The sequence below is a fragment of the Pleurodeles waltl genome, chromosome 6, assembly GCF_031143425.1.
Source record: "Pleurodeles waltl isolate 20211129_DDA chromosome 6, aPleWal1.hap1.20221129, whole genome shotgun sequence".
Classification (NCBI taxonomy): Eukaryota; Metazoa; Chordata; class Amphibia; order Caudata; family Salamandridae; genus Pleurodeles; species Pleurodeles waltl.
Window position 1 is genome coordinate 250,313,896 of NC_090445.1, and position 26,680 is coordinate 250,340,575.

The 26,680-nt window shown below is 42.5% G+C and overlaps 1 protein-coding gene across 4 annotated transcripts in view; it reads left to right on the top strand.

Moving 5' to 3' along the window:
* The window catches only part of MAPT (microtubule associated protein tau), a 755,319-nt gene that overhangs the window by 555,488 nt on the left and 173,151 nt on the right, over positions 1 to 26,680 (top strand). For all 4 annotated transcript variants that reach the window (XM_069238040.1, XM_069238043.1, XM_069238041.1 and 1 more), the window contains 2 exons: positions 2,209 to 2,301; positions 15,896 to 15,977. In XM_069238040.1, the coding sequence (XP_069094141.1) occupies positions 2,209 to 2,301; positions 15,896 to 15,977 (175 nt within the window). The remainder of the gene's footprint in view (positions 1 to 2,208; positions 2,302 to 15,895; positions 15,978 to 26,680) is intronic.

Consider the following 26,680-nt stretch of genomic DNA (forward strand, 5'->3'; position numbering starts at 1 on the left):
GGCCTGTCATTGGTGTTTCATGGACGTTCTTTACCTGTCACAATAACCGCCCAGGGAACTGTTGTGCAGACCAAACCTTCTACACAAGTACTGGGGCCAGTTACTGCATCCCATCCTACGATCCTTGAGTTTGGCAACTCAAGTAAGGACACTTGAGCGTTCCACAGGATTGTATGTATTTTCTAGGAGAAGCTAAATACCCTTTTACAAGAAATTTGCATTCTTTCAAATGGAAGATGTATTATTTTTGGTGTACTAGGAGCAATTTTGATCTGAACATTTGCCAAGAAGAAGCTTTTCTCCCATATTTGCTTCATTAAGCGTTATGAGGCTTACAGTTCCCTTCATACTCCTCTTTTTTCAAACTCCCAGTGGTTAATGAATTTGCAGAGAGCATTAGCACACAGTACAGAGACCTTCTCCTCCCTGGAGCTCAAAAATTGTCATAACGCGCCTCCTGGGGTCGCAGTTCGAAAAAATTCACAATGCTTTCTTATACACCTTTCATGGAAAGTCACTTTCCTTGTAGTTATAACTTTATGAGACACAGGCTTTATAGCAACGGATTAGTCATGAGGACTTGTCAAGATTTCTACCTATAGTAATTTCAGAATTTCATGTAAACCAAACCATTACCTTACAGAGGTTTTTTTCAGAATCCTACTTCTCCGGCCGAGAGATCACTCCACACACTTGATGTTAGAAGAGTTCTGAAATTCTGCCTTGATAACACAAAAAAATTGAAGATCCAAGCAGTTGTTTGTAAATTATGGTCCTTTACGTGTAGGGTTAGCCACATTCAATCAATTACTGTCCAGATGGATAGTTTCATGCATTTTGTTATGCTACCATGAAGTAATTAGACGTTTACCTCGCAAGACCAAAGGCACCTCCATCAGAAGTAAAATGTCTATGGCTGCTTTACATAGAGATAATGATGTTGCTTAAATCTGGAGAGCAGCCACCTCGAGGTGTGCTCACACATTTGCAAGATACTATAGACTTCAACTGGATTTTAGGACACATGCCCAAGTGGGGCAGACCTCCTTGAAAAATCTCATTATCTGGCTTACATTGATTTATCTTTTTCTCGTTCCATCATGGTTATTGGAGATAGCATGCTACTTTTTTCAGTGCTTATGGTTAGCAGGAGAGATGCCCTGAAGAAGAAGGACATGTTTTTACCTATAAACATAGTTATCCTTCAGGTGAATATCAACTGAAATCATAACAAACCTGCTCTCCCTTCCAGAAGTAGGTAGAAAGATAAGTAATGTTCTATATTTAGTTTTATTCTGACTTCTGTTGTAAAAAACAACTGTGGTAACTGCCACCTAACAAGCATGATAGGACACTAGAGTGTTTGGAGCCCTTATAGGTGCAAGGTCAGTTTTCATCCTAATGTAGCTGCAGCCAATATAGCTACATTGACCTGATTCCTTTCACTTTGTTTTTTTTTTCTTTCGAAAAAGGTTTGTTTTTATAGTCATCTAATCTTAGTAGTGACTTTTCCATACTTAAATGTATTTAGCCTTTTAGAGTACATTGGTGTAGATTCCCCTGAATGAGAATTAGCATAACAGGTAAGAGACCGTTCCTAAGTATTATCCCAAAATAATACTTTTGAATTTAGAATAAATGTTGCCAATATTTGATGCATCAGAAAAGTTTTAATCATCTAGCTTAGCCCGAAGTTCTGATCCAAACCTTTTGGCATAGCAAGTAAACAGTAACAGGAAAGAACATGCATATGCCTGCTTAGTTTGATACATATGTTTGTACTATATACAGCTCTGTGTTTGACAGCACTGAAAGCATTTTACATCCCTTCTTTAATTCGCAGATACCGAATGATTTAGAATAGGAAAAACTTGGGCCATAAGAATATACAGCTTTATATTTAAAAGAAAAAAAACACGGAGTATTGTTAAATAAGCCTCTATTGTTTAAAAATTATTTAGTATCACACCATGCAGTGTGCATGACCTCAGTGAGTAATATGGGAATAATATTACCAGTTAGTAATTTTTTATTTGAGTTGAACTGGGCCTTAGTAGCTTTACAATGCTTTACAATGCTTTACTATATCTTGGTCTTTGGAGCAAAGGTTTAGAATAATAGTTAGACTTGGATGAGAAAAATCATGTTCTCAACAATTTACTCTTTTTGAATGTATGTTCTTATGAACGTTTGTTTTTTAACCTAAAGGTGCAGATTGTCCACAAGAAATTGGATGTTAGCACTGTGCAGTCAAAGTGCGGCTCAAAAGAAAATCTGAGGCATACCCCAGGAGGAGGCGCTGTGAGTATTGTTAAGCATTTTAATCATATAATTTAGTTAATTAATTTAAGTCATAAGACACAACATAAGAAGAGAGTATTTGTGAAGGGCCAGTAATTATGGAAACCAGGATTTATTTAGAGATGGGTGTAAACGGAAGTGCCTCGAGTTGGTTGTGAAAGTGGAAAATCCTCCATTGGATGGTTCTCCTCTGGCACTTCTTCACAAACTGAGGGAATGTTCACCTATCTGTAACTCAGATCCCATGTTTTAGTCTTGTGATTGTTATGCAGTTAAGCTATAGACCTTTGAGATTTGAAGATTTTTTAATTATTGGCACAAAGAAATAGTTATATATATGTATATGTCAAGATTAAGTAGCTTTCGATTTTTGACTGTTTTGTTTCAAAATTATTATTTTTATAGAGTCACTTGTTAACTATAAATGGATGTTTGCTTAGAGTGTCGGCAAATAAGCTTTAAATTAAAAAGTAGAAATCCTAATCCAGGCTAGGAAAGCATAAAATTAACTTTTTAAAGCACTGCACTTAAAAAACTATAATTAACTTTATAATGTCCTTTAAGCAAAAAGAAGGTAAAGAAAAGGGTTTGTTTAGTAGGTATCTGCTCAACGTTATCCAAATCAACCACTTGTCTAATACATCCCATCTCAATCACAGTCCCATTCTGGAGTCATCAGAACCAATTCACCCTCATTCAATGAGAGAAACCAACTTTAGTCAGAAACTATCATGTTCCTAGGACTCATATGGAAATTCCAAACTCTTGAATCAGTAGTGACCTTTAGAACAGTTCTTTAAATCCACAAGTGTCCACTTGATAAAAATTCCAGCCTCTCCCTAAGACTGGCTGTGTAGCATACTACATCTTTTGCACTGCTTACCTTTTCATTTGCGTGTCCTGACAATAAATTAGGAAAAAATGTAACCATTCCTTCTTCATGTTGAGTGTATTTTTCTTGGCCACCTCAACAGCGCTTCAACAATACCACAGCTTTACATCCTTTTTTAAGACTTTGTGTGACTAATCAGTAGGTTTGTACTTATTCTGCTGAGAACCCAATTGTTCTTGTTCTGGGAAATTCTAGACATTATCCACCTCATACATTCTTTGAGCACATAAAAGCCATGAATGGGTAGGATGGCTTATTTGTACTACATGTTACACTCTTTACAACCTTCATTAGGGGTTTGATGGTCATCTGCTCAAATAGCCAACAACATTCCCCATAATTGTTACTGGCTTTTCCTGGGTATTCACTTTTCCAGTGGGATCTTGGGTGCCCTTTCCTACTCCTGTAACTCATATCTCTAGTTTTACATGTTAACTCTTTATTACTGCCATTCAGTCCAACATTCTGAGTTCCTTAAAGGAGATTGTTTTAACAAGCTTTAAACAGTTTTCCCCATGAGAGAGCTCCTGTACTCTTAATAGTTGCCATTTCTAGCTAGTAACATTCACTGTTGCAGGTGGAAGAATCTGGTCACAGGATCTCCTACTTTTTTATCTGTGGCTCTCTTAGGGCATCATGGTAATTGAGAGAGCACCTTAAAGGGCTTGAAGGTTTTGCATATCAACTCGCAATGTGGGGAGCACAATTAGTCTCAGAATTGTCACAGACACACAGACTGCCATCAGCTCCAACCATCATGTCTCCTTTGTTGCTAGATTTCTTCAAACAGGTCATTTGAGTTACCTCTATTTGCTTTTCTATAAAAACTCTCCAGGCTCCCTGGTGTCCTGCACCTCACCACCCAGACACATTCTGGAAGAAGCCTTCAATCCAGCTGTAAAAAGCCACTGCTCTTCCACTGTTCTCCGTGCCCCTGTTACACTGTGGTACATGCAGCCGAGTATTTAGGATGTTCATGCCCTGGATTAAAAAAAGTCAACTCGCAATAGGCATTCTTTCAACAGGACATTGACACCAACATATTTGTCTTCCAACGGCGCCAAAGGGAGAGGCTGTAACCACCCGCTCAAGATAAAGAGAACCATTGTTGCCTGCATTCCCTCTACATAGTAAACCTCAACGGTGCTGTATGTTCTGTGAAGTAGTGACCCATAGAACTCATCCAGATACACCTGATGATGTAGCAGGCCAAAGTAGAGTTTCACTTCTAGAGTTTGATGACTTTGAAGCCATCCTGAAGCCTGGCAAACTTTGCACCCAAGGAACAATACTTTAATTTGAGGGTCTTGAGCTTTGTCATGCTTTCTACAAATATGTTCCAATTGTAGTACGAAAATGGTTGATGGTGGTGAGAACCCACCTTAAATATTAATCACAGTCCTTGACAGTGTGAACCACTAAAGTCACTAAATAAACCTGTGCTTAACCCTTTGTTAGCTTGGCACAAAGCACTCAGGCTCAACTTAGAGGCAATGTGAACAGTGTTTATGCAGTGCTTCAACACTAAAAAGTGAAAACATTACATAAGTAAAATGTTAAACCACTTTAGATGATAGAGAATATTTTGATAAATAAAATGATACCAGAACAACACAAATCTAATGAGTAGAATGGGTGATATGAATTTTTAAAGTGTGACTTTAAAATAGCACCAAAAAGCAAAAAACCCCAAACGAAATTATCTGGTAGAGCTACCACCAAATTAGAGTCACACTTAAGGCCAGGTTTATCCCGGTGGAAAGGTTACCTTCTGACTTAAAAACTTTTATGAAGAAAAAGTGATTGTCAGCAAGAGGTCAGAGGGCCAAGCTGCATCCAGAGCTGAGCTCAATGACAGAGGGTCCTGATGCAATTGTCGACAAAGGCAGGGAAGCTCAAGGTGCGAAGTCCGAAGTCTGTGCCTGGGAAGACCTCAACATTGCTGCTGCTTGGCATCAGTTCAAATGAAGCCCTCTTCGCTCAGACTTCAAAACGTTTCTAGAAGCCATATCCCCTTCAATTAGGTAAACCAGCAAACTGAGGCTGACCGGATATTTGATGGCTGTGGTTATAAGGCAGTCCCTGTCTCCGTCAGTTCTCCAGACAGAAAGTTGGCAAAAAAATAGTGCCAGCCTGTGGGGGAAGACCTTTGTTCACCCCCTAAACCAGTTCTGATCTATGTCTACCCTACCACAGGGTTTGGTGCCAGCCTGACTAGAGAAACAAAGGAGAGTCAGACCTGATTGTGAGTTTCATCTGTCAGCTGCAAGGTAGGCACACTTTGTATCTCAGGAAGGGGCTGGGCAAAGCTGCCAGGCTATCCTGTCAAGGGAGGAGTCAACCTCCCCACACCTAAGTCCCTTTGTTGACTGTTTAGGAGCAATGGACATCTCCCCACAGGGGAGCCATCAGGGGTCAGGTGACAGGTGGACACTGACAGGACTACAATTTGCTTTTAGGCAGGAAAATGAAAACTTTCTAAAAGTTTCCTTTCCAAAATAGTAATTCAAAATATGACTTGTCTGTTAAGCTGGAGCTTAAATTACTATTTTAGCAGCTACTCCCACACTGAATGTAGCGCTTTTTGCCACCTTGAAAAACAACTTTGATTTTTTGTCCACTGCTAGGGCATGTGAAACATTAAATATACATGTCTTACTTTTCAAATATCCTGCACCCTGCCGTATGAGCATTGATTGCATACCTCAGGGGTGACAACGTATTAATAAAAATCAAGGTTTAGTCCTGGCAAAAGGTTTAATTTGCCAGGTCGAAATGCCAGTTTACAGCTTGACATCCAGGCTGCATGGCAGGCCTGGAGAGATGTTTTAAAGTGATACTGTAATGGATGTCAAAGTGAGTGCTGCAGCCCACGGATATCATTTAATTTACAGGCTCTGGGTACATATAATACCATTTACTACAGACTAATAAGTACAATAAATGTGCCAGTTATACTATGTGTAACAGTCAGAGCACAAGCACTTTATCACTGGTTAACAGAGTAAAGTGCACAGAGTTCTACAGCCAACAAAATAGAGTTTAATAAAGAAAGCAAAAAGTCCAGTGTGACCCTCCTGAAAGGCAACATTCCAACAACTGTTAATATAATTAAGGAATACTTTGTTCTGCATGATAGACACTTTTTGATTGTCCTTAGTATTGGAATATCACTGCCTGCCTGTAGGTTTCCTGGAATGTTACTCAAAAGTAACAGTTGCTAAGTCTAAATCTGGCACTGCCAAATGCAGATATTCATGCTAGCTGAAGTTAAATTCCATGATTATTCTGAAGTATGTGGATTCTAAAATATAAATAAACTTCAGAAGCAACCCTACAGTATAAATCCTAACGTTGCTGCCTGGAGGCCACCAAAGAAACATGAAAACATGAAGGAAAATGTAAACAGCATTGTAGAGAAAATTGAAAATGTCAACTGCTTCTTCAAGGATCCGTTAGCTCCCATATCCCACTGTGACTCATGCAGGCAATTACTTCACACAGTCAGTTATTTTTACCAGCTTACGTGAGACGATCTTAGAACACTGGTACTGGTTTTTATCACCCTGTCTTGAGAGAATTTTCTCTGTGATATCTGTGTTTATGTTTCAGCTAATGTCTCTTGAGTCTGTGACGTCCTGACACCCACACTTATCACTCTCTCTTAATCCTTCTCTGCCAAAATTATGAAAACAACACCTAATGTTTTGAGAGCTACCTTCTTTCCTAACCCTACACAACAAAACCTCCTGCACACACCCTCTGTGGGGATGAGAACACATTCATCATTTCTCCTGAAAGTCATCTTGCTTTTTTATTTTTGGCAAGACTGTTTAGTTGCTTGTGTGTTTAAGAAACCAACAGCAGAAAATTAATTGCATGGATAATATAGAGACAAGGGGCCATATGTACTAAAGCTTTTTCCCATAGACACAGAATGTGTAAAATCCTTTGATACATCTGGCCCTAGGAAACCAAAACGTTTAACGATGTATGTTCACATTCAAGCAGATCTGCCTATCTCTCAAACATTGATTCTAGATAGATAGATTGATATAAGCATCAGAAAGCAAATAAACTTGGTAATCCTAACACACATTACACAGAGGAAATTCTGCCACTGTAGCTTTATTAAGGAATTTACGTTGCTGGTGACTTGTTGGTCTACACATTCACAATCACTGTTCTCTGGCTTTAGACTTCAAGTTAGATAGATAAACTTCTTGATGCTTAAGTTTAGTTAACTTTTTACTACTTTCAATTTCTACCATCCAGTTACTTCTTCCGCAGTGGTCTAGTAGGGATTGGTTTACCACTCTGTTCATATGATTAGGACTATTAACGTAGAAGCACAAGGGGAAGGAAAAGTTACTTACTCCAGTATTGGAACTTTCATAGATTCACATACTTGAATCCTTCCCCGTCGTCGAGATGGGAGCCCCCGGTACATCAAAACAGCTATACATACAGGCTACAGCAAAGAAAAAAGGCCTAAGCCTTCACTTTAGTAGCCTACCCTCATCATTATGAGCAAAAAGACCGAAACAGGGCCCAGCCAATCAGGCTTTCCCTCCCTCTAGAACCCTCCTGAGAGGAACTCCCTTCCCTCAGATTTGCTCTTTTTATCAGAAAAAGGATTTTCTACAACAAGTAAGGTGTCTTCTTCTTACCTTGCTAAAGAGAACTCTGTTTTGCGAAGGAGTTCACCATGTCAGATAAAGAGTAGAAAAGCCTTTTCAGAACCTGTAAGACCTGTGGGAAAAAGAGGCTTCACTCTGAGGACCCACGCAGGGACTGTATTTACTGCCTCTACCCTGACCATGTGACCAAAGATTGCAAGGTCTGCAGGACCTTCTCTAACAAAACACTCAAAGACAGAGAGGGTAGACTACTAATTTGGCTCCATAAACTGAAGTCCAGATCTAACCCAGTGTCTGACTCTGACATTGAGGAATCTACAACTTCATCCAGAAAGCTACAGAAAAGAGGCAGATCTCCCTAACCTCACTCAGAAGATCTTCATAGAAAGGCTCATAAGAAGTCTAAAAGGGTGTCCTCTAGACCTGGAAGTCCTTCCAGGTCTCCTCACAGGAGTTCTGTTTCTTCAAAAAGGCACTCAAAAGAAAGATCTGTCTCCTCAGAGTGCAGCAAAAGAGCCTTTTCTGAGCCTCCAACACCACCTCCTGTGGTGAAACATGTTTTTAACAGGCCATCCGGAAAATCTACGACGACGACACCGTCAATTACATCGTCGGCGAGAACACCGTCGACGGCGGTGTCTAAAGGTGTCTGCACAGCATCGTCGTTAACTGCTACTTCTTCTACAATCTCTATGGCGTTGTCCTCTTCATCGACGATCGTGTCGACGACGTCCTCGTCGATTGCGTTCATGGTTGCCTCGCCCATCACCTCTCCTTCATCCATGTTACCGCTGTGAGACCGTCGACGTTGACTTTACCATCGTCGTTTTCCTCATCAATGAGAATTTCTCCATCGATGTCTCCGTCGACGACTCTGTCGGCGCTGCCATCGGCGACGCTGATACCGTCGACGATACCGTTGGTGATGCCGACGAGTGTACTGTCTACATTCCCGTCGACGATGTCATCCGTGTTCCGTGATGCCGTCGACGAGGGTTAAGACACACAAGAAGTCTTCTTTCCTTTCACCGTTGGCAACATCTCCAGGTAGAGTTTCGGCCTTGGTACCTACGCATCTGCTGGAGCAAGAGGACTCAGATGATGAGGGACCTTTCGGGGTTGCTCAGAGCCCATCAGAACTGCACATCAAGTGCCAGGATCTAGAGGAGGACACCCAGCATGATCTGCAATCTTACTACCCGCAATCCCACCAGTATCCGTATCAGGAGCAGATGGTTTCCTTGCCAGGATCACTCATAACTGATCTACAGCTAATGTTGGACGACTACAGAAAGCGGTTTCCACCAACTAGCTTGGAAGTTCAGCAACCTGTTGCATCCGCTATACCTTTTACCCCTATCCATCCAGGAATCCAAACATCCCAGGGACCACCACAAACACCAGTTTCCATTCCTGTGCAGGATTTGTCCTCCTCTGAAGATGATGATGATAGAGAGGAAGGAGAGTTGCCGGACGCAATAACTGAATGGGAGGACTATCATATTCCCACTCCGTCCTCTCCCCCTCCGGTTCCTGTAGATTCCCCTCCGGGTGACATCGGAGGTTTCCACAACCTGCTGGAAAGAGCTGCTAAAAGATTTGAGTTGCCCATGCCCACAAAACAGATGGACTGTTTTTTGTATGATTTTAAGGAGCCTTTTCAAAAGAGTGTTAAATCTATGCTGATTGTGGACCATATCGGGAATGAGGGCATTAAAGTTATGAAGAACCCAGCCACGGTCACCCCAGTTCTACCTCGCCTTGATAAGAAATATAAGGCACCAGAAGATTCTCCGGACTGCCTCACGGGCTATCCCAGACACGATTCAGTAATTGCTCAGGCGGCTCAGCGCAGATCAAGGAACCCTTCAGCACCAATCTCTGCCCCACCCGACAAAGAGGGTAGGAGATTAGACAATATAGGAAAACGTTTTTCGTTAATGGCTTCGCTTATTATACAAGCTTCTAACTCTCTGGCTATCTTAGGCAGATACGATAGGCAGATATGGGCTGACATTGCACCCTATTTGGATCAACTGCCTGAAGACTCTAAATCAGAAGCAAAGAAAGTCTTGCAGGAAGGGGAGAGATCTTCAAAGAGTACCTCCGGGTTCCCCAACTGAAGCTCATCCCTCGTCGGACGACGAAAGGGAGGAGGGTGAGTTAAGAGATTCAGTAACCAGTGAATGGGATGATTACCTCGTCCCTAAACCATCTCCACCTCCAGCAGGTCCAGTGGATTTGCCTCCAGAGGACATAGGAGGTTTTCGTAATTTGATCGAGAGAGCGGCAAAGCGATTTGGCCTTTCTATTATCTCTCGTGAAACAGAGTGCTTCCTTTACGACTTCAAGGAGCCATCAAAGAGATCGGTAAGAGCGATACCGATAGTAGATTTCTTATGGCAGGAAGGGTTGAAGGCGATGAAGAATCCGGCGACAGTGCATTCACAAATGCCAAGGCTAGAAAAGAAATATAAGGCCCCGGATGATTCTCCGGCCTGTTTAGTGTCGCAACAGAAACCGGATTTGGTGATATCGCAGGCAGCACAACGACGTTCTAGAAACCCTTCCACACCTATAGCATCTCCCCCAAACAAAGAGGGGAGGAGATTAGATAATATCGGGAAAAAATTCTACTCTGTAGCGGCGGTCACAGTCAAGGCAGCTAATTCCCTAGCATCCTAGGGAGATATCATCGCCAGATGTGGGCAGACATGTCTGCTTTCTTGGATCTCTTGCTGGAGGATGTCAAGGTGGAAGAGAAGAAGGTGTTACAGGAAGGAGAACGGATTGCGGCAGAGATTATAGACAGCGCAATAGACATTTCTTTAACTGGTTTCAGACAATTGGCTGGTGCAGCAGTCTTGCGTAGGCAAGGATGGCTAAAGGCTACATCATTTCGACCGGAGGTCCAGAGCCGCGTTCTCGACATGCCTTTTGATGGTAAAAGTCTGTTTGGGAAGCATGTCGACGACATGTTACAAGCCATCAAAACAGATACGGATACGGCAAAATCATTAGGTACCCTACAGTAAAAAAAGCAACCTTTTCATGGAGCAAGGGGAAGAGGAGGTTACTCCTTTCGAGGGAGCTACCATCAGTACAGACCCCAGTATCAGTCTTCCTCCACAGGATCCCGACAACAGTACCACCAGCAACAGCAGCATTACAGGTTGCCACCGGCCGCGGCCTATAAACATCCAGCAAGAGGAAGAGTGGCTGCCCGAGAAGGGGATAAGGGCAGGAAACAACCATACCTACCAGCCAAACCAGCATTCTTCCCCTCTCCAATCTCGAGGGTTGGAGGTCGCATCACTTCTTATTTCCTTCAATGGGCGGCAATAACATCAGACAGGTGGGTGCTCGATATAGTGGCCAGAGGCCATACTCTGGAATTCACACAGGCACCACCAGCTGTTCCTCCATCAGGCCCTCCGCCCCCGAGGATGAACCAACTCCTCAAGGAAGTGCAAGTGAAGCTGGGCAAAGGAGCAATAGAACCGGTCCCTTTGTCTTAGAGGAACAGGGGATTCTATTCCCGCTTCTTTCTCGTAAAGAAACCCTCTGGGGACTGGCGCCCCATTCTGGACTTAAGAGCACTAAACAAGTTCCTAAAGAAGCAATCGTTCAGGATGGTAACACTACAGGATGTCTTGCGCCTTTTAAATACTGGAGATCTGATGGCATCCCTAGACCTCCAGGATGCTTACTTTCATATTCCAATACACCGCAACCACCGCAAATTCCTTAGGTTCAAAGTAGCTGGTATGCACCTCCAATTTCGAGTTCTTCCATTCGGTCTAAAATCGGCCCCCAGAATTTTCACGAAAATGTTGGCTCCGGTAGCAGCACATCTCCGCCATTCGGGCATGCAGGTTTTTCCCTACCTAGACAACTGGCTCATAAAGGCACCTTCAAAGTCTCAGGTGGTACGTCCTATTTTGGTTTGCCTTCAATTGTTAAACAGCCTGGGGTTTGTCGTCAATTATCGAAAATCTCAGCTTCTCCCCACACAAGTATTAAATTTCGTAGGAGCAATACTAGACACGGTCCACAGCAAGGCATATCTGTCTCACGAGAGGAAACAAAAACTAACCTCCGTAGCACGCAAACTCTCTACAAAAAGTTTGTTTCAGTCCGCACCTACAAATCATTGCTAGGGATGATCTCATCATGCATTCCGCTAGTCCCAGATTGCACACTCCATATGCGACCCCTACAAGAGCAATTGGATGTACAATGGACTCAGGTGCACGGTTCGTTCGAAGACAGAATTCGCATAACACATCTAATGCAGACCACCATGAAGTGGTGGGCAACACTGACCAATTTGTCCAACGGACTCACATTCCTTTATCAAGTACCCAGTTACATAGTAACAACAGATGCTTCTCTCGAGGGATGGGGTGCACACTGCCAAGATCTACAAATCAGTGGATCCTGGAATGCAAAAGAGGTTCAGCTCCACATAAATCACCTGGAGCTCAAAGCGATAGACCTAAAAGCTTTTTTGCCAAAACTTCAAAATTCAAGCGTCTTAATCAGAACAGACAATACGGCCAGCATGTTTTATCTAAACAAGCAGGGGGGCACAAGATCTCAACAACTCTCGCAACTGGCTCAGGATATCTGGAAATGGGCGATCAAGCACAACATTTCGCTCAAAGCGGAGCATGTGCCAGGGCAAACCAACGTTCTGGCAGACACCCTGAGCAGGACTGTGATACCATACCACGAGTGGGAGCTAGACCAGGAACTTCTCGATTGACTCTTCCTTTTATGAGGCAAACCAAATCTCGACCTGTTTGCCACACTCGAGAACAAGAAATGCCAGTATTATGCAAGTTGGCTTCCCCAGAAAGGATTATGGGGCAATGCGTTTTCGATGAGATGGTCCGGGGTCTACGCTTACGCTTTTCCTCCGATCACGCTCATACCGAGAGTCATCAACAAAATGAAGACGGAGGGGTGTCGCCTTCTATTCATAGCTCCCAGGTGGCCCAGACAGGTCTGGTACACGGAGCTCCTAATGCTCTCCGAACAGCCACATGTGCAACTCAAACAGAGTCCAACCCTCTTGACAATGCACCAGGGACAAGTCAGGCATCCAGATGCGTCATCTCTTCACTTATCGGCTTGGCTCCTGAATTCAATGAGTATGTAAATCTGAACATTTCCTCGGAGTGTAGAGACATCTTAGCCAAAGCTAGAGCGGACACTACCAATAAAGCTTACACACTTAAATGGAAACGTTTTTGTATGTGGTGTGCAGATCAAGGTATACATCCTATTTCCGCTCCTCCAGAGCAGATACTTCCATATCTGTTGCTTTTGGCAAAATCATGACTTTCATACTCCTCCATTCGAGTGCATCTGGCAGCAATCTCGAGATACCGTAGATCACAACACATGGTCTCATTATGCTCCACCAGGATTGTGAAACAATTCATGAAGGACCTGTTTCGTGTTTTCCCACCAGTCCGGAAACCTCCGCCGTTATGGTCCCTGAATATTGTATTAATGCAGCTCGTGAAAGCTCCCTTTGAGCCTATTCACAGAGCGGATCTAAAATTCATCTCATGGAAGACAGCTTTACTACTAGCTCTTACTTCAGCCAAAAGAGTCAGCGACATTCAGGCCTTCACTACTAAAGAGCCTTTCCTCCAATTTACAAATTCCGGTGTAATCCTGAGAACAAATCCTAAGTATATCCCAAAAGTTCCTTCAACTTTTCACTTGAATGAACCAGTCATCTTAAAAACCTTTTTTCCGAATCCACAAACGGTAGCAGAGAAGACATTACATTCCCTGGATATAAAAAGGTGTCTAAAAATTTTCTTACAGAAAACACAAGTCATACGTCAGTCTGACCAGTTATTTGTTGCATTTGGTGGAACAAGAAAGGGCCACGCAGTGTCCAAACAGACTATAGCCAGGTGGATTGGCCTCGCAATCCAATTCTGTCATGCTAAGGCTGGTAAACCGCTCCACAACAAGGTGAGAGCCCATTCTACAAGATCGGTAGCCACTTCGGCTGCACTCTTTGCTGGTGTGCCACTGCACAGCATCTGCAGGGCGGCCACATGGTCCAGCCAGCATACGTTTACAAAACACTATTGCCTCGAAGAAACAAGTAACATTGATGCAGCAGTGGGGAAGGCAGTACTGAGGCATCTATTTCGTTAAGGTGAGCCTCTTACAACATCCCATCACCACACTCAAGGTATGTTTGATATTGTTCAGTTTCTTTAACATCTAATTTTGTATTAAAGTGTTGATTGCTCTAATATTTTGCTTCATACTAGTCGTAATACCAACGCTTTTTCATATTGTGTTAAAATGTAAACCTCAAAACAACAACGTCACATTTTGTATCATAATATTCTGACATACAGTTTTTTCTATTACTGTTGTATTTATTAACGTTATTGATATCAATTGGAGAATTACGATAAAACAACATGCAGATTAATTCGCTAATTCTCCAACATTACTGCTCGTTACTCTGATTCAAGCATCTGAATCTATGAAAGATCCAATACTGGAGAAGAAAATTAGTTACTTACCTGTAACTGCAGTTCTCCAGTATTGGCATCTTTCATAGATTCACATGCGACCCACCATCCACCCCTCAGAGGCTCCCGTAATATACAGATATTGAACTTCACACATGTACTAGAAAATCTGAGGGAAATCAGCCTCTGTTGGGAGTGTTTGGGAGGTGGCTGAATCCTGATTGGTTGACACTGAAGTTTGGGTCTTTTCACAAAACAAGGTGGATAGGCTATAAAATATCCTACGGGGCCTACTGAGGCCAACTGGTTTCAAACTTACTGCTTTGTGTATTTAAAGTTACCGTGAGGCTCCCACCTCGACGACGGGGATGATTCAAGCATGTGAATCTATGAAAGATACCAATACTGGAGAACTGCAGTTACAGGTAAGTAACTAATTTTCTTCTATCCCACTCCTACTCAGAAAATAAAAACAATGTAGGCCTTACCACAGGTAAATTTGTGGTGTTTCCAGGATGGATAACTACCATATGATCAATGGTGAATATGCAAAAGTGTATGGGTGTTCACGTATCTTTGAAGCAGTGATGTAACAGGATCAACTGTGGTGCAGGGGTTCCCGGTCTCTGTTCCAGGGCCACCTTCCTCAGCCACCTGCTACTTTTGTCCTTAAAGTTTGTTTGGGTGTGAAGGGGTTCTCCTCCACATAGTTCGCAGGGGGAGGGTGGCTTGGGTACGTTTCATTATGCCACTGTTTTAAGTAATAAGTCCCACAAGGTACACTTTTTACTCGCCCCTCTGAATTTTAACCATGCAAACAATGCGTGGCCAGGCCCTTAATGAAGATTCTCTTCACAAAACTTGGTACATTTCTAGTATGTTAGCTTCAGACATAGATTTAATGGGCATCCTGAACATCACTATGTCATTTACAAAATGAAATGAAAATATTAAAGTAATTGGGTAGAACGACTGATCCTTTTAGCGACCATAGGGAATATTCACTTATATTCACTTATAAGAAATACTTTAAATTGTGCAAGGTATTCTTCTAGCATTTTCCAAATGACGGCATATTCCGGAAGTGAAAAATGAATGTATTACTGTTTACGCATAATGAACTTCTCATGAACGTTGCAGTCTTTGAATGTTCCCAGGAGTTTGCTTTTTAAAAACCGTAATTTCACTTGCTGTTTTCAGTTTGTTGTACCTTGTTTATTTCTGTTGTTTCAGTATATTTGGACATAGTCTTTAAGTTTTACAACCAGACAGGTATTTCACATTTTTCTTTACAATAAATTAAATAAATTATTTGGTAACCCCTTCTCTCACCCTGTAATTGCTATGCATGCTGAGGTAGTTACAATTTACTACATTTTGGTGGCAGGTTCTCTTCAACGAGTTTGTAGTTTTACTGGGGATTCACGCTTCTGCATGGTTGCATTCAGAGTTCAATGTTGCAATGTGATGACATAAGCTTTATGACCTAAGATTTATCTTTTTCATGATAAGTGAAAACATATAATTGTGTTTCCGGCCATGTGCAGGTACAGATTGTCCACAAGCCGGTGGATCTCAGCCACGTGACTTCCAAATGTGGTTCAATGGGCAACATTCACCACAAGCCAGGTAATTTTATTAACCATATTATTGTATCAGTGCATGTTCAATAAAGAGTATTTCCAGAGGTGTTTGTCGTAGGCTATCAAATGAATAGCTGCTGCCCCTGCAGTGAAGTGCTTCAACTCCCCACAAATGGTTAGTAAGTGCTATAAAAATGTTATAATACAAAACTGACCCGGATGAGAACAGATTCACAGCCATATAAAGCAGTAAACTTCAGAGGCTAGTCATTCAAACTTCACTTCCGCTTTCAAACCTAATTAGCCGCCAAAACATTATGGACCTAATTTTTATCTTGGTAGAGAGGGAACTCCATGCAAACAGCGATGGTGTTCCCTTCACACAACATAGTGGTCAACCCATCCAATTTAAATGAGGGCGGACCATAGGTTTATTTATGGCAGAGACTACTCTGTCTGTGCCATGATAAAACCCTCCAAGTACCTTGTGGTATAAGGGCCTTCAGAGGCAGACCTCTAATTCCCCCCACCTGATGTAGATGGGCAGAAATTGAGGTCAGTTTTTGACTGCCTGTCACCACCATGAAAACCCTGGCAGTAAAAGGTAGTGAAAACTGCTAAATGCTCCCCTCGCAAGGCAAGGGGAGCATTTTCATTTTTTATTTACAGAAAGTCACAGATCTGGGTTTAATCCATCAGTTTTTTTTGCTTGCCATGCCATTCCAGTTTGGACCCAGCCTTATGCAAATCAGTCTTGACCCTGTTCCCCATGGGAACAGTCCAGCCCGAAATGCCAGGCCAGGTCCTCCCTGAACCAGAAAGAAGCATCCTGGGACAAGTTTCAGTGTATCACCCTTCATCAGCCAGGCTAGCTTGAATCTGGTGACATAGCAAGCACGGGACCCACGCCTGGGTATACCCTTCCCACTTGGGGCGACAAATGCAAAAACAACAAATGATGGACGGAATGCAGAGCAAATCAAACATTCACCCCCAGTCATAGACCTGGGTTTAATCCATCAGTTTTTTTTCCTTGCCATGCCATTCCAGTTTGGACCTAGCCATTGTGCAAATCAGTCTTGACCCTGTTCTCCATGGCAACAGTCCAGCCCGAACTGCCAGGCCAGGTCTTCCCTGGACCAGAAAGAAGCATCCTCAGACCGGTTTCAGGGTATAACACTTCATCAGCCAGGCTAGCTTGAATCTGGTGGCATAGCAAGCACGGGACCCATGTCTGGGTATACCCTTCCCACTTGGGGCGACAAATGCAGAAACAACAAATGATGGACGGAATGCAGAGCAAATCAAACATTCACCCCCAGTCACAGATCTGGGTTTAATCCATCCGTTTTTTTGCTTGCCATGCCATTCCAGTTTGCAGTTGGCACAGTCAGGATTGGCACTCGTTTCCATCTTGCAGCCATTTCCCAGTTCCAGAGGTCATACAACAAACAACATCTTTGTGGTCGTTTGTTTAGAACTTTTCCACCAGTCAGAGCCCCTCCTCCGACATGGCAGCTCTACACAGTATTAGGCCAGTTGATGAAAAATCCGTTTGAGGCTATCCATAAAGCGGACATAAAGTACCTTACATGGAGGGTGGCTCTCCTCTTCGCGCTTATGTCTGCCCATAGAGTCAGCGGGATTCAAGCTTTTACCATCCAGCAAATGTTTCTCCAATTCAGGGAAGACAGGGTCATTTTACCAACCCAAAATTAATTCCTAATGTCCCCTCGGACTTCCATCTTATTGAACCTGTAATCCTTAAATCATTCATCCCAAACACTTAAACTACAGCTAAGCGAGCCCCCCACTCGCTAGATCTCAAAAGGTGCATCAAGTTCTACTTGGACAGGACTAAAGCCTTCCAGAAAACAAATCAGCTCTTTGTAGCTTACAGCGCACTTAGTAGAGGTTGTCCTGTGAGAAAACAAACCATATCTAATTGGATTTCAAGTGCAATTGTTCATAGTCATCAAAAGGCTGGCTGGCCTTTGAACTGGATTGCATACACATTCTACGAGACCCATCTCCATGGCACGGTTTGTGGGAGTATTGTTGCCTCACATCTGCTATGCAGCAACATGGAAAAAAGCACACACCTTCACTCAGCACTACTGCCTGGCTACAGAAGCCCTCAAAGATGTGGCAGTAGGACAGGCAGGACTGAGACATCTCTTTCAATACAGTTCTATCTTCGCACCATCGGCTTATAATGTTTTATGCACATTTTTCTCTACATCTTTTGCTTCTGCCTGTGTAAAGACTTGCCTTTCCACCCTCTTTATATCCAGTAAAAAAATGTCCTTATTACTGCTTGCTATTCCGATTCAAGCACGTGAATCTATGAAGGTTCCAATACTGGAGTAAGAAAATAAGTTACTTACCTGGAACTGTAGTTCTCCAGTATTAGAATCTTTCATAGATTCACATGGGACCCACCCGCATCCCTGGAGAAACTCACCGGTATTTCCCTTAGTGTTATACCATATGTGCATACTAGTGCTGAGGGAAAGCAGCTTCTCTCAGAAGGGTTCTAAAGGGTGGTGTGTCCTAATTGGTTGACTCTTAAGTTTGGTCCTTTTTTTAAAAACGACTGTGATATGTTACTAAACTAAAAGGCCTAGGGCCTACAATCTGTATGTCTATTAGGACATTGCTTTTCTAGAATACCATGGACTACCATCTCGACGACAGGGAAGGATTCAAACATGTGAATCTATGAAAGAATCCAATACTGCAGAACTACAGTTACAGGTAAGTAGCTTATTTTCTTATATTTGCTTGCAAATTAAATGAAATGTGTTATCATTTGTTTATGTGTTTGATGAATGCTTGTTTCTTTATTTCTTGTGTGTTTTTTTGTGGTTCAAGTCATCAGCAGTGTTTAGGCAGGGGTCTCTGGCTTCTAGTAGTGACTCAGTGGGGGGTCCCTGGATTTCAATAATGATTCAGTGAGGATCCCTGAGTTCCACTAATTATAAAGTGCGGGTGCACAGAAGTCAAAACATTGAGAGTCCCTGTCATACAGCATTTGATTTCACACCCCCAATACCCAGCAAGATTGTCACATAAATCCTCCTGCTGTGCAGTCAGAAAAGAAAAGTAAACTCCAACCTCCCTCGGAAGACAGAGCTTAACATTTGATCTCTGTTTTTAAATGCACAGCAAATGTGACAAAATAAAAACAAAAATTAAAGGTCTGTTTATTGCTCATTCACTTCTGAACTTCAGCATGGTTATTTTGGAGGTGCTTCAGCACCCTCCCTTTTTATTCTCCTACTTCCAGTGCCTATGGCATGGGTGTGAAATTGAGGAAGAGGGTTGTTTAAGTTATGCTATTAGTAAAAAAAAGGACCAAAATAAACAGGCATGTAGACAGAACATTGTTCCTCACAGGCACGCAAGACAGGGAAACTGCTTGTGGTGGAAATAAGAAACAGTCAAGCAGAAATATAGTAAGGTAGAAACCTTTATGTAGCACGTTTACTACTGTGAACTCGCATACAAGGGAGACCATTGAAAGCATGTACTGTTGTGGAGTTCCTCATGAATGGGAAACAAGTATTCCAAGAAAGCAAGCACTTGTGGAAGAACACAAGGAGCCTGTCAGAGAGCTGGTAAACAGGGTGTGCTTCATGGGAGGGACAGAGATATGCTGGACAACCTAAAACAAATGAAGCCAGCAAATAGAAAGCAAGTAAATGTGAGTTACAAAACGCCAAACCATTGGTAAGCAGTGGATAGAATGCTTTCTTAGGGAAGCAGCATAACCCCGAAATGTCTTTGGTACCAGATAGCAGTGCTGTCTGCTAGGCTTCGATCTAATGAGCAGGCTAACGTGCCCTTATTTTAAAATTAGCACAAACCCATTTCTCTGCGCCCTCACCATAAAATGAGCATGTTAATTTGTGGCAACCCATGATCAGCTCCTCCTGTCGGGACATGACCCTTCACACAAATTTGCCTCTATACGTCCAAAAAATTGAACCCTTTACCTTCATTTTTAGCGCTCTGCCCATTCAGCTAAACACTTTCCTGTCAGGGTATTACACTAGAATTTCAACTACAAAATACTGTGAGGCCAGAAAACAATACATTGTGAAGATGAGATTGATGATGGCCAAGGCAGCATTCACCACAATGCTACAGCTCCTGAATACAGCAGCTGTGTTCCACATGGAAAGCCTAACACTAAACACAGACAAGATATTCTACATCTGAACAAAAATGCATCACTTTTACAGTCTTATTGACAAGATCTCTAAGAAATGTAATTTGCCAATCTCCGCCACTGAGAGAACCTCTTTCTGGATAAGGACAGGCGCTCCATGAAAGTCATTCCCTAGCTTGATTACATTTGGAAAGAAGGGCTTTACTATATTTGGAAAGAAGGGCTTACTTGTACAGAAAAATATCTGCTGTGGATTAAACTTATTTGTCAGGTTTAAAACGAAATAATAGCATTGGCAAAGCAAATAGGTCTCCCCTTTCGGACCTAGTGGCTTTGCAAGTGTTTTTTAGCAATGCTGGACAGCATTCTGAATGCTGTACAGCATGGCTAAAAAGGATACGAAAAACAAGCGCTACGAAATATCCTCCTGCCTCATTTTTAGGCTTGTGCAACAGGCATGTGTGTGCCTACAAAATGACCAGGCATTTTTTTTATTTAGTTCTTTTCGTTTTCAGATCTGAGTTGGATCAGGTATGGGGAAGCAACATGGAGAGCGCAGGTAGAGGGAAACATCACACAAGGGCGTGGGTATGGAAGGAAGCAATACGGAGGGGTCGAAACAAAACGGGGATAGAAGTAAAATGGAGGGCAAGGGTGTGGATCAAGGTAATGAAGATTACCGGTAAGTAATTGTTTCATTACCCCCTCCTCTCCATCCTCCTTGTCCCAGTCCTTATAAATGACCAAGCTTAAATAAAACTTGCAACGACAATTCACTGATGAAGCAAAATATATTTTATTTGATTAGCAATTACCTCATTGCTAATTTCAAGAGATTGGAAGCAAAATTACACTCATAATTTTGTGGCAGATCCTGGGGTGTGCTCAACTATGTGCGAGGTTCGCAGTTATGCATAGCAGATTACCTCGCTGCTGTATTTGCTGATGGTAACCTGCCTCCCTGTGCTTTCGTAGGTTGCCTGCACTGGACTGAAGGTACTGGAGGATGTACACAGCCCCATCAGCTGGCCACTAGAGGCAGCAGTAAGACCGGCTCCCTCAACGTGGCTTGGCCGGGTGTGGTTGACACAATTGTGTTGCACTCCACACTTGAGCCGGGTGCCATGGAGCACCTTTACTGGACTGCGAGGCCAGGCCTAGAGAGGCTGTGGCAATGAAGCATCTGTGAGCGGGGAGTGTCCATACAGGCATAAGTCCTTCATCAGAGACCGAGGCCCAAGAAGCAGCACTGGCTGCATAGACACAGTAAGTGGAGCTGTGCTGCACACCAGGTGCAAACTAATGTGAAGCAGAGGAGGCTCGGAGATGGGAATGAGGAGAGTCTGATAAAAAGACTCAAACAAGACAAGCCTTGCTTGGCCTCTCATCACTAATGGGGTCTGAATGTTTCATTTGCTGCAGTGCAAAAGCAGTGAGCCTGGGACCTGCCTCAAACCCCAGCGACAAGGTTGTAGTGTGACTGGCCTAACATGCAACACATTTACATAGCGAGACTTGGTAGTGCATTCCCCACCCCCCATGATTCCTGAATATTTTTTTGCAGGAGTTGTGTGGGGAATTGCAATAGACAATCTGTGGTTGACAGAGAGAATGCAACATGACCCTGTAGCCAGTTTTGCGAATTGGACCAGCAAGATGGTGAAACCGGAAAGTAACTGACCCTCTCCGCCTGCTGATAGCAACATGAAGGAGTCAGATGTGTAGCCGATGGAGACGGGCTATATGTGGCACCTAGATGATGCAGATGAAACATTCTGAACACTTTGAGAAAATCTTCCAGGATAGCCAAGACACTAAGAACACTGTAGAGGTTAAAATCAACACAGTTACTATTTAGGTTAGACGCCCAGGAGCTGATCGCAAAAAAGTGGAAGAGCGAGTAGACCAATTGAATAGTCACTCACTTCTCTGCACCCCACCATGAAAGAGATGCTGTCATAGATGCAAAGCCTGAGAGTGGAAGTGGAACGCCTTAAAGTGAGGGCTGTGGATTCAGAAGGGCACTCGAGAAGGAACAACTTGTGATTTGTAGGATTCCCCAAACCAAGTGTGGAGCTGTTTTTGAAACAGTAGTTGTTGGAAGTTAGAGCTTCTTTCAAAGTTCTTTTCCATAGAAAGTGCCCATCATGTGCTGAGCCACCCTCCCTCTGTTGGGGCAGCTCCATGTCCAATTGTCACATGACTTTTGAACTACAAGGACACAGACCGCATTTTGCAGTTCTTCCATTATAGGGGAACGTGGAAATACAAAGGTAATGTTATCAGTGCATGCCCGGATTTCATCCTGGATGTTAAAAAAACAGTGTAGATCCTTCCTCACGATTAAATTAATAAATGATTAGGTACTTATAGAGCACACTTTCACTCAAAACAGAGCATTCTGACTTTAAGTCAGTCGTCATCAGCTAAGGAGAAGAACCGAGGGCCACCTTTAGGTAGCTTTTTGCACATCGCAAACAGCGAATTTCTCTGTGTGCAATGTGCAAAAAGCACATCGCAATGCACAAACCCAGTTTTGCGATTTGGTAACCTGGTTACCGAATCGCAAAATGGATTTGCGACTCGCAATTAGGAAGGGGTGTTCCCTTCCTAATCGCGAGTCATAGTGCAAAGTAGGATTGTTTTGTGACCCCGAACGCGGTCGCAAACCAATCGCATTTTGCACCCATTTCAAATGGGTGGCAACCCATTCGCAAATGGGAAGGGGTCCCCATGGGACCCCTTCCCCGTTGTGAATGTCACTGTAAAAAAAAATTCAGAGCAACAGTGGTCTGTGGAGGCTCTGACAAAATGAAACAAAAACGTTTCATTTTTTGGTTTTGTAATGCATCTAGTTTTCCTTTAAGGAAAACGGGCTGCATTACAAAAAAAAAACTGCTTTATTGAAAAGCAGTCATAGACATGGTGGTCTGCTGTCCGCAGCAGGCCACCATCCCTGTGAGGGCCGCCATTCGCAAGTGGGTCGCAAATTGCGACCCACCTCATGATTATTCATGAGGTGGGCATTTGCAACCCCCTTGCTAATCGCAGATGGTGTCAGGGACACAATCCAACATTCGGATTTGTGACTCGCAAATTGCGAGTCGCTCTGACTCTCAATTTGCGGGCCGCAAATCTGAAAGTTGCTACATGTGGCCCCAAGTTTTAAGGCATTTCTTAATAACAGATCCACTTTTCACAAATCTCAGAGATCTGAGAAGCCGGTTCCAGAGTTTGGAACCCAATAGAGTAAAAGATTTTCCTTCTCTTTTTTTAAGCCTAAAAATGAGAATAGCTAACAAATTTGAATTGGAAGATCTCAAAGGTCTTTAAGTCCTGTGGTGCATAAAGCTATCAGAAAGGTAGTCGGAGCCTGTGAGATGAAATGGTTTAAAAAACAAGGTCAGGAATTTAAAAAGGATCCGCTTGTGGACTGAAAGCCAGTGCAATTTCCTAAGTCCCTAGTAGGCAGAACATTTGTGTGTGAGCCTAAGGACAAATCTAACTGCAGCATTTTGGACCACTTGAAACTTATGCAACAGCTGTTTAGTGATCTATATGTAAGTGCCATTTCAGTAATCAAGCCTTGAGGCGATAAGCACAAGGACCACCATCTTCCTTGCTGCTAAGGAGGAGATGTAAAAAAAAAGTGACTTAATTAGGGAAAAGCAGGTGCCCAATACAAATACAACGTGAGAGCAAAAGCAAAGGGAACAGTCGAGTTTGAATCCTAAAGTCTGAGCCACCTTTACTGGTGACAGAGGAGGTGAGAGATTGTCCGGCTACCACATCTGTGCAGAAAACATCTTATTTTGACCAAATAAGAGTAGTTCCAGCTTACCTGTATTACACTTTAGATAGTTACTTTCCATCCAACAGATGATACTTAATAAAAAGTTCTTAAAATGAAGTTCAGCGCCAAAAGAATTCTGGTCAAGCGACAAGATCAATTCGATATCATCTACATAAGATGTAGTAGAAATACCAAGAGGTCAATCAGATTAATTTGAGGAGATATATATAAGATGAATAGTATAGAACTACGTGGCAAGCCCTCTGGGTCAACGTACCCCAAGGATTTTCCTTTTGAAGAAAATTGCCCAGTAGATAACACCTGCCTCATTTTAGCGTGAAAAGACTGGAACCAGGCCCAAACCTTGCCACAGATGCCAGTCTACCTAAGACACTGAAGCAGTTCCAAGTGAGACCCTTGCTGAACGCTGGAGGTAAATCAAGGTAGGATTAGCACCGCGTTCTGACCTTTATCCAGCTTTACTTTTATTGTTTCTCTTACGTCTAGAAGGGCAGATGTTATTGAGTGTTTGTGCCTAAAACGCTATTGTGAGACATGGAGAATGCTAGAATTTTCAAATCCATTAGTTGCTTGTTAACTAATGTATGCAACATTTTAGCAGAAGAGGGGAGAAGAGAGAAATTAAATAAAACATTTGGATCTGCTGTTGTTTTCTTCAGTAGCGGTTTAACAACAGCCAGCCTCCATGGCTCAGTCAAAATCACTGAGGAAGAAGAAGCATTCAGAATGCCATTAATCATAGGATTAATGAGTTCAATTGTTTTCTTAAAGACAGCCAGGGAAGGAGGGTCTGAAGGGGAGACATATTTGCAGAGTATGATAACTCGTTCTGATTGCTGAAGAGAAATGTATTGAAAAGCAGTTGTATTCGGCTTAAGAGGGGAAAATATTCTGTAATGCTAAAATGGGCATTGAAAACTATCTGACCCAACATGGTTACTATTAAAGCCCATCGTAATCTTATCAATTTTCTCTTTAAAAAAATCAGAGAGATTGTTGCACAATGTTTGAGAAGGTAAGATATCTCTCCTAGAGGCTTTCGGTTGAAGGAATAACATTGTCATTTGGAAGATCTTTTTAGGTTCATTATTTGTAACTTCAATTTGAGAAGTGAAAATTGACTTTTTAGCTCCTTAATCAAGTTATGATATTTTTCAAGGCTAATTTATATCTAACGTTGTCATCCATTTTGTAGTGAGACCTCCACTTTCTTTCAAGCTGCTTACGTGAGAACTTCTCTTTACCTAGGGAAGCAGTGAACCATGATGCAGAATTAATTAAACTATTCCCACCAGGAATACTTATAGGAGCAAGCTCATCAATTGCATCCAAAATCCAGTAATTAAAAGCTCTCCAGTGAGAAGTAGAGGTGACCGAGTCAGATGACTGATTAAACAACCACATGTTTAATCTACACCATTTCTGAATTGCAGGGTTACTAAAGCCTGACCTAGTAACTGGTGCACAAGGGTCAGCTGATATATTAAGAGGAATGAGTGGACTCAAATTAAATCGAGTGTGTGGCTCGCCACATGGCTGAGTGAACTAAGATTAAATCGGATATGTGGCTTACCACATGACTCCTTGGGGCCTTACCATCTTGGTTAAGGGAATCGTAGATATGGCTGTTGAAATTCCCCCTAGTAAAGTGGAATTGGAATAATGTAGAACATTGGAAGACAGAGTATCTCCTAAAGAGCTCAGGAAGCTAGAGCACGGTCTTAAAGGGCAGTAAACTAAAAGTCCAGCAAAAGAACAAGAATGACTTAATTTGAAACAAAAGCCAAGACTCTCTGCACCCTTTAAGTCATCCATCATGAATGTCTTATACTATAACTGTTCACAAAAAACAATGGCTAAGCGACCACCTCTTTTCTCAGATCTGTCAGATTTGAGAATGAAGTAGCCTGACGGGAGAGCAGCTGAAATATCCTGGTTAGAACAACTCTTACGGCACAACTCTAATAAACAAGAAGTCAAAGGCTGACATGAAGGGTACACTTCAAGGAAACTTAGGTTCTTTCAGAAAGATAACAAAAAATTATGAACACGAGAGGCTGAAACTGTGTGAGAAAAGTTTCTCATTTCCAAATTAAAAATGCACATTTTAAGCAGTGGAGAGGACCCACAACTTTAGACAGATCAGAATCTGTGTTGCAGGGGGGCAACTTTATTTAGAGTCTCTGTATTATAATAGTATAATAGTAAAGAATGTAAAGTTGCTGGCCCCAAACTGGCAGGGGGACTGGTCCTGGACACAGGCAGGACATGGACAGCTACAGTTGGGCTCGCCTGCTGGGCACCCGCTGCGTGCGTCCACGCCGCAAATGCCTTCATATGCCCAGTCTTCCTCTCCAATCCTGCCTCCCTTTGAACAACTAGACCGCAAACTATCCAAAATAGTTTCTAGATAGTGGCCTAGTGGTAATAGCCACTAAAATGAAAGTCTCCCCCGAACAGTAGAGAATTGATGTTCAACACATAAAAAGTTTAAAATATTAAAAAGAGGCTGGTTAATTCAAAGCAGATTCAAAAACAATGCAAAATAAGCAGTAGGTTTTAAAAACATTAGAAAAGTGTGGCGTGCAGCAGGATTAGCAATCAGTATTAATTGAAGGCAAGCGCATCAGCGCCGCAAGTGTCTTCATATGCCACGTCTTCCTCTCCAATACCTCCTTCCTTGAAACACCTGGACACCAACTAACCAAAATAGCATCTAGAAAGTGGCTTAATCATGATATGAAACAGCAACTGGGTTAAT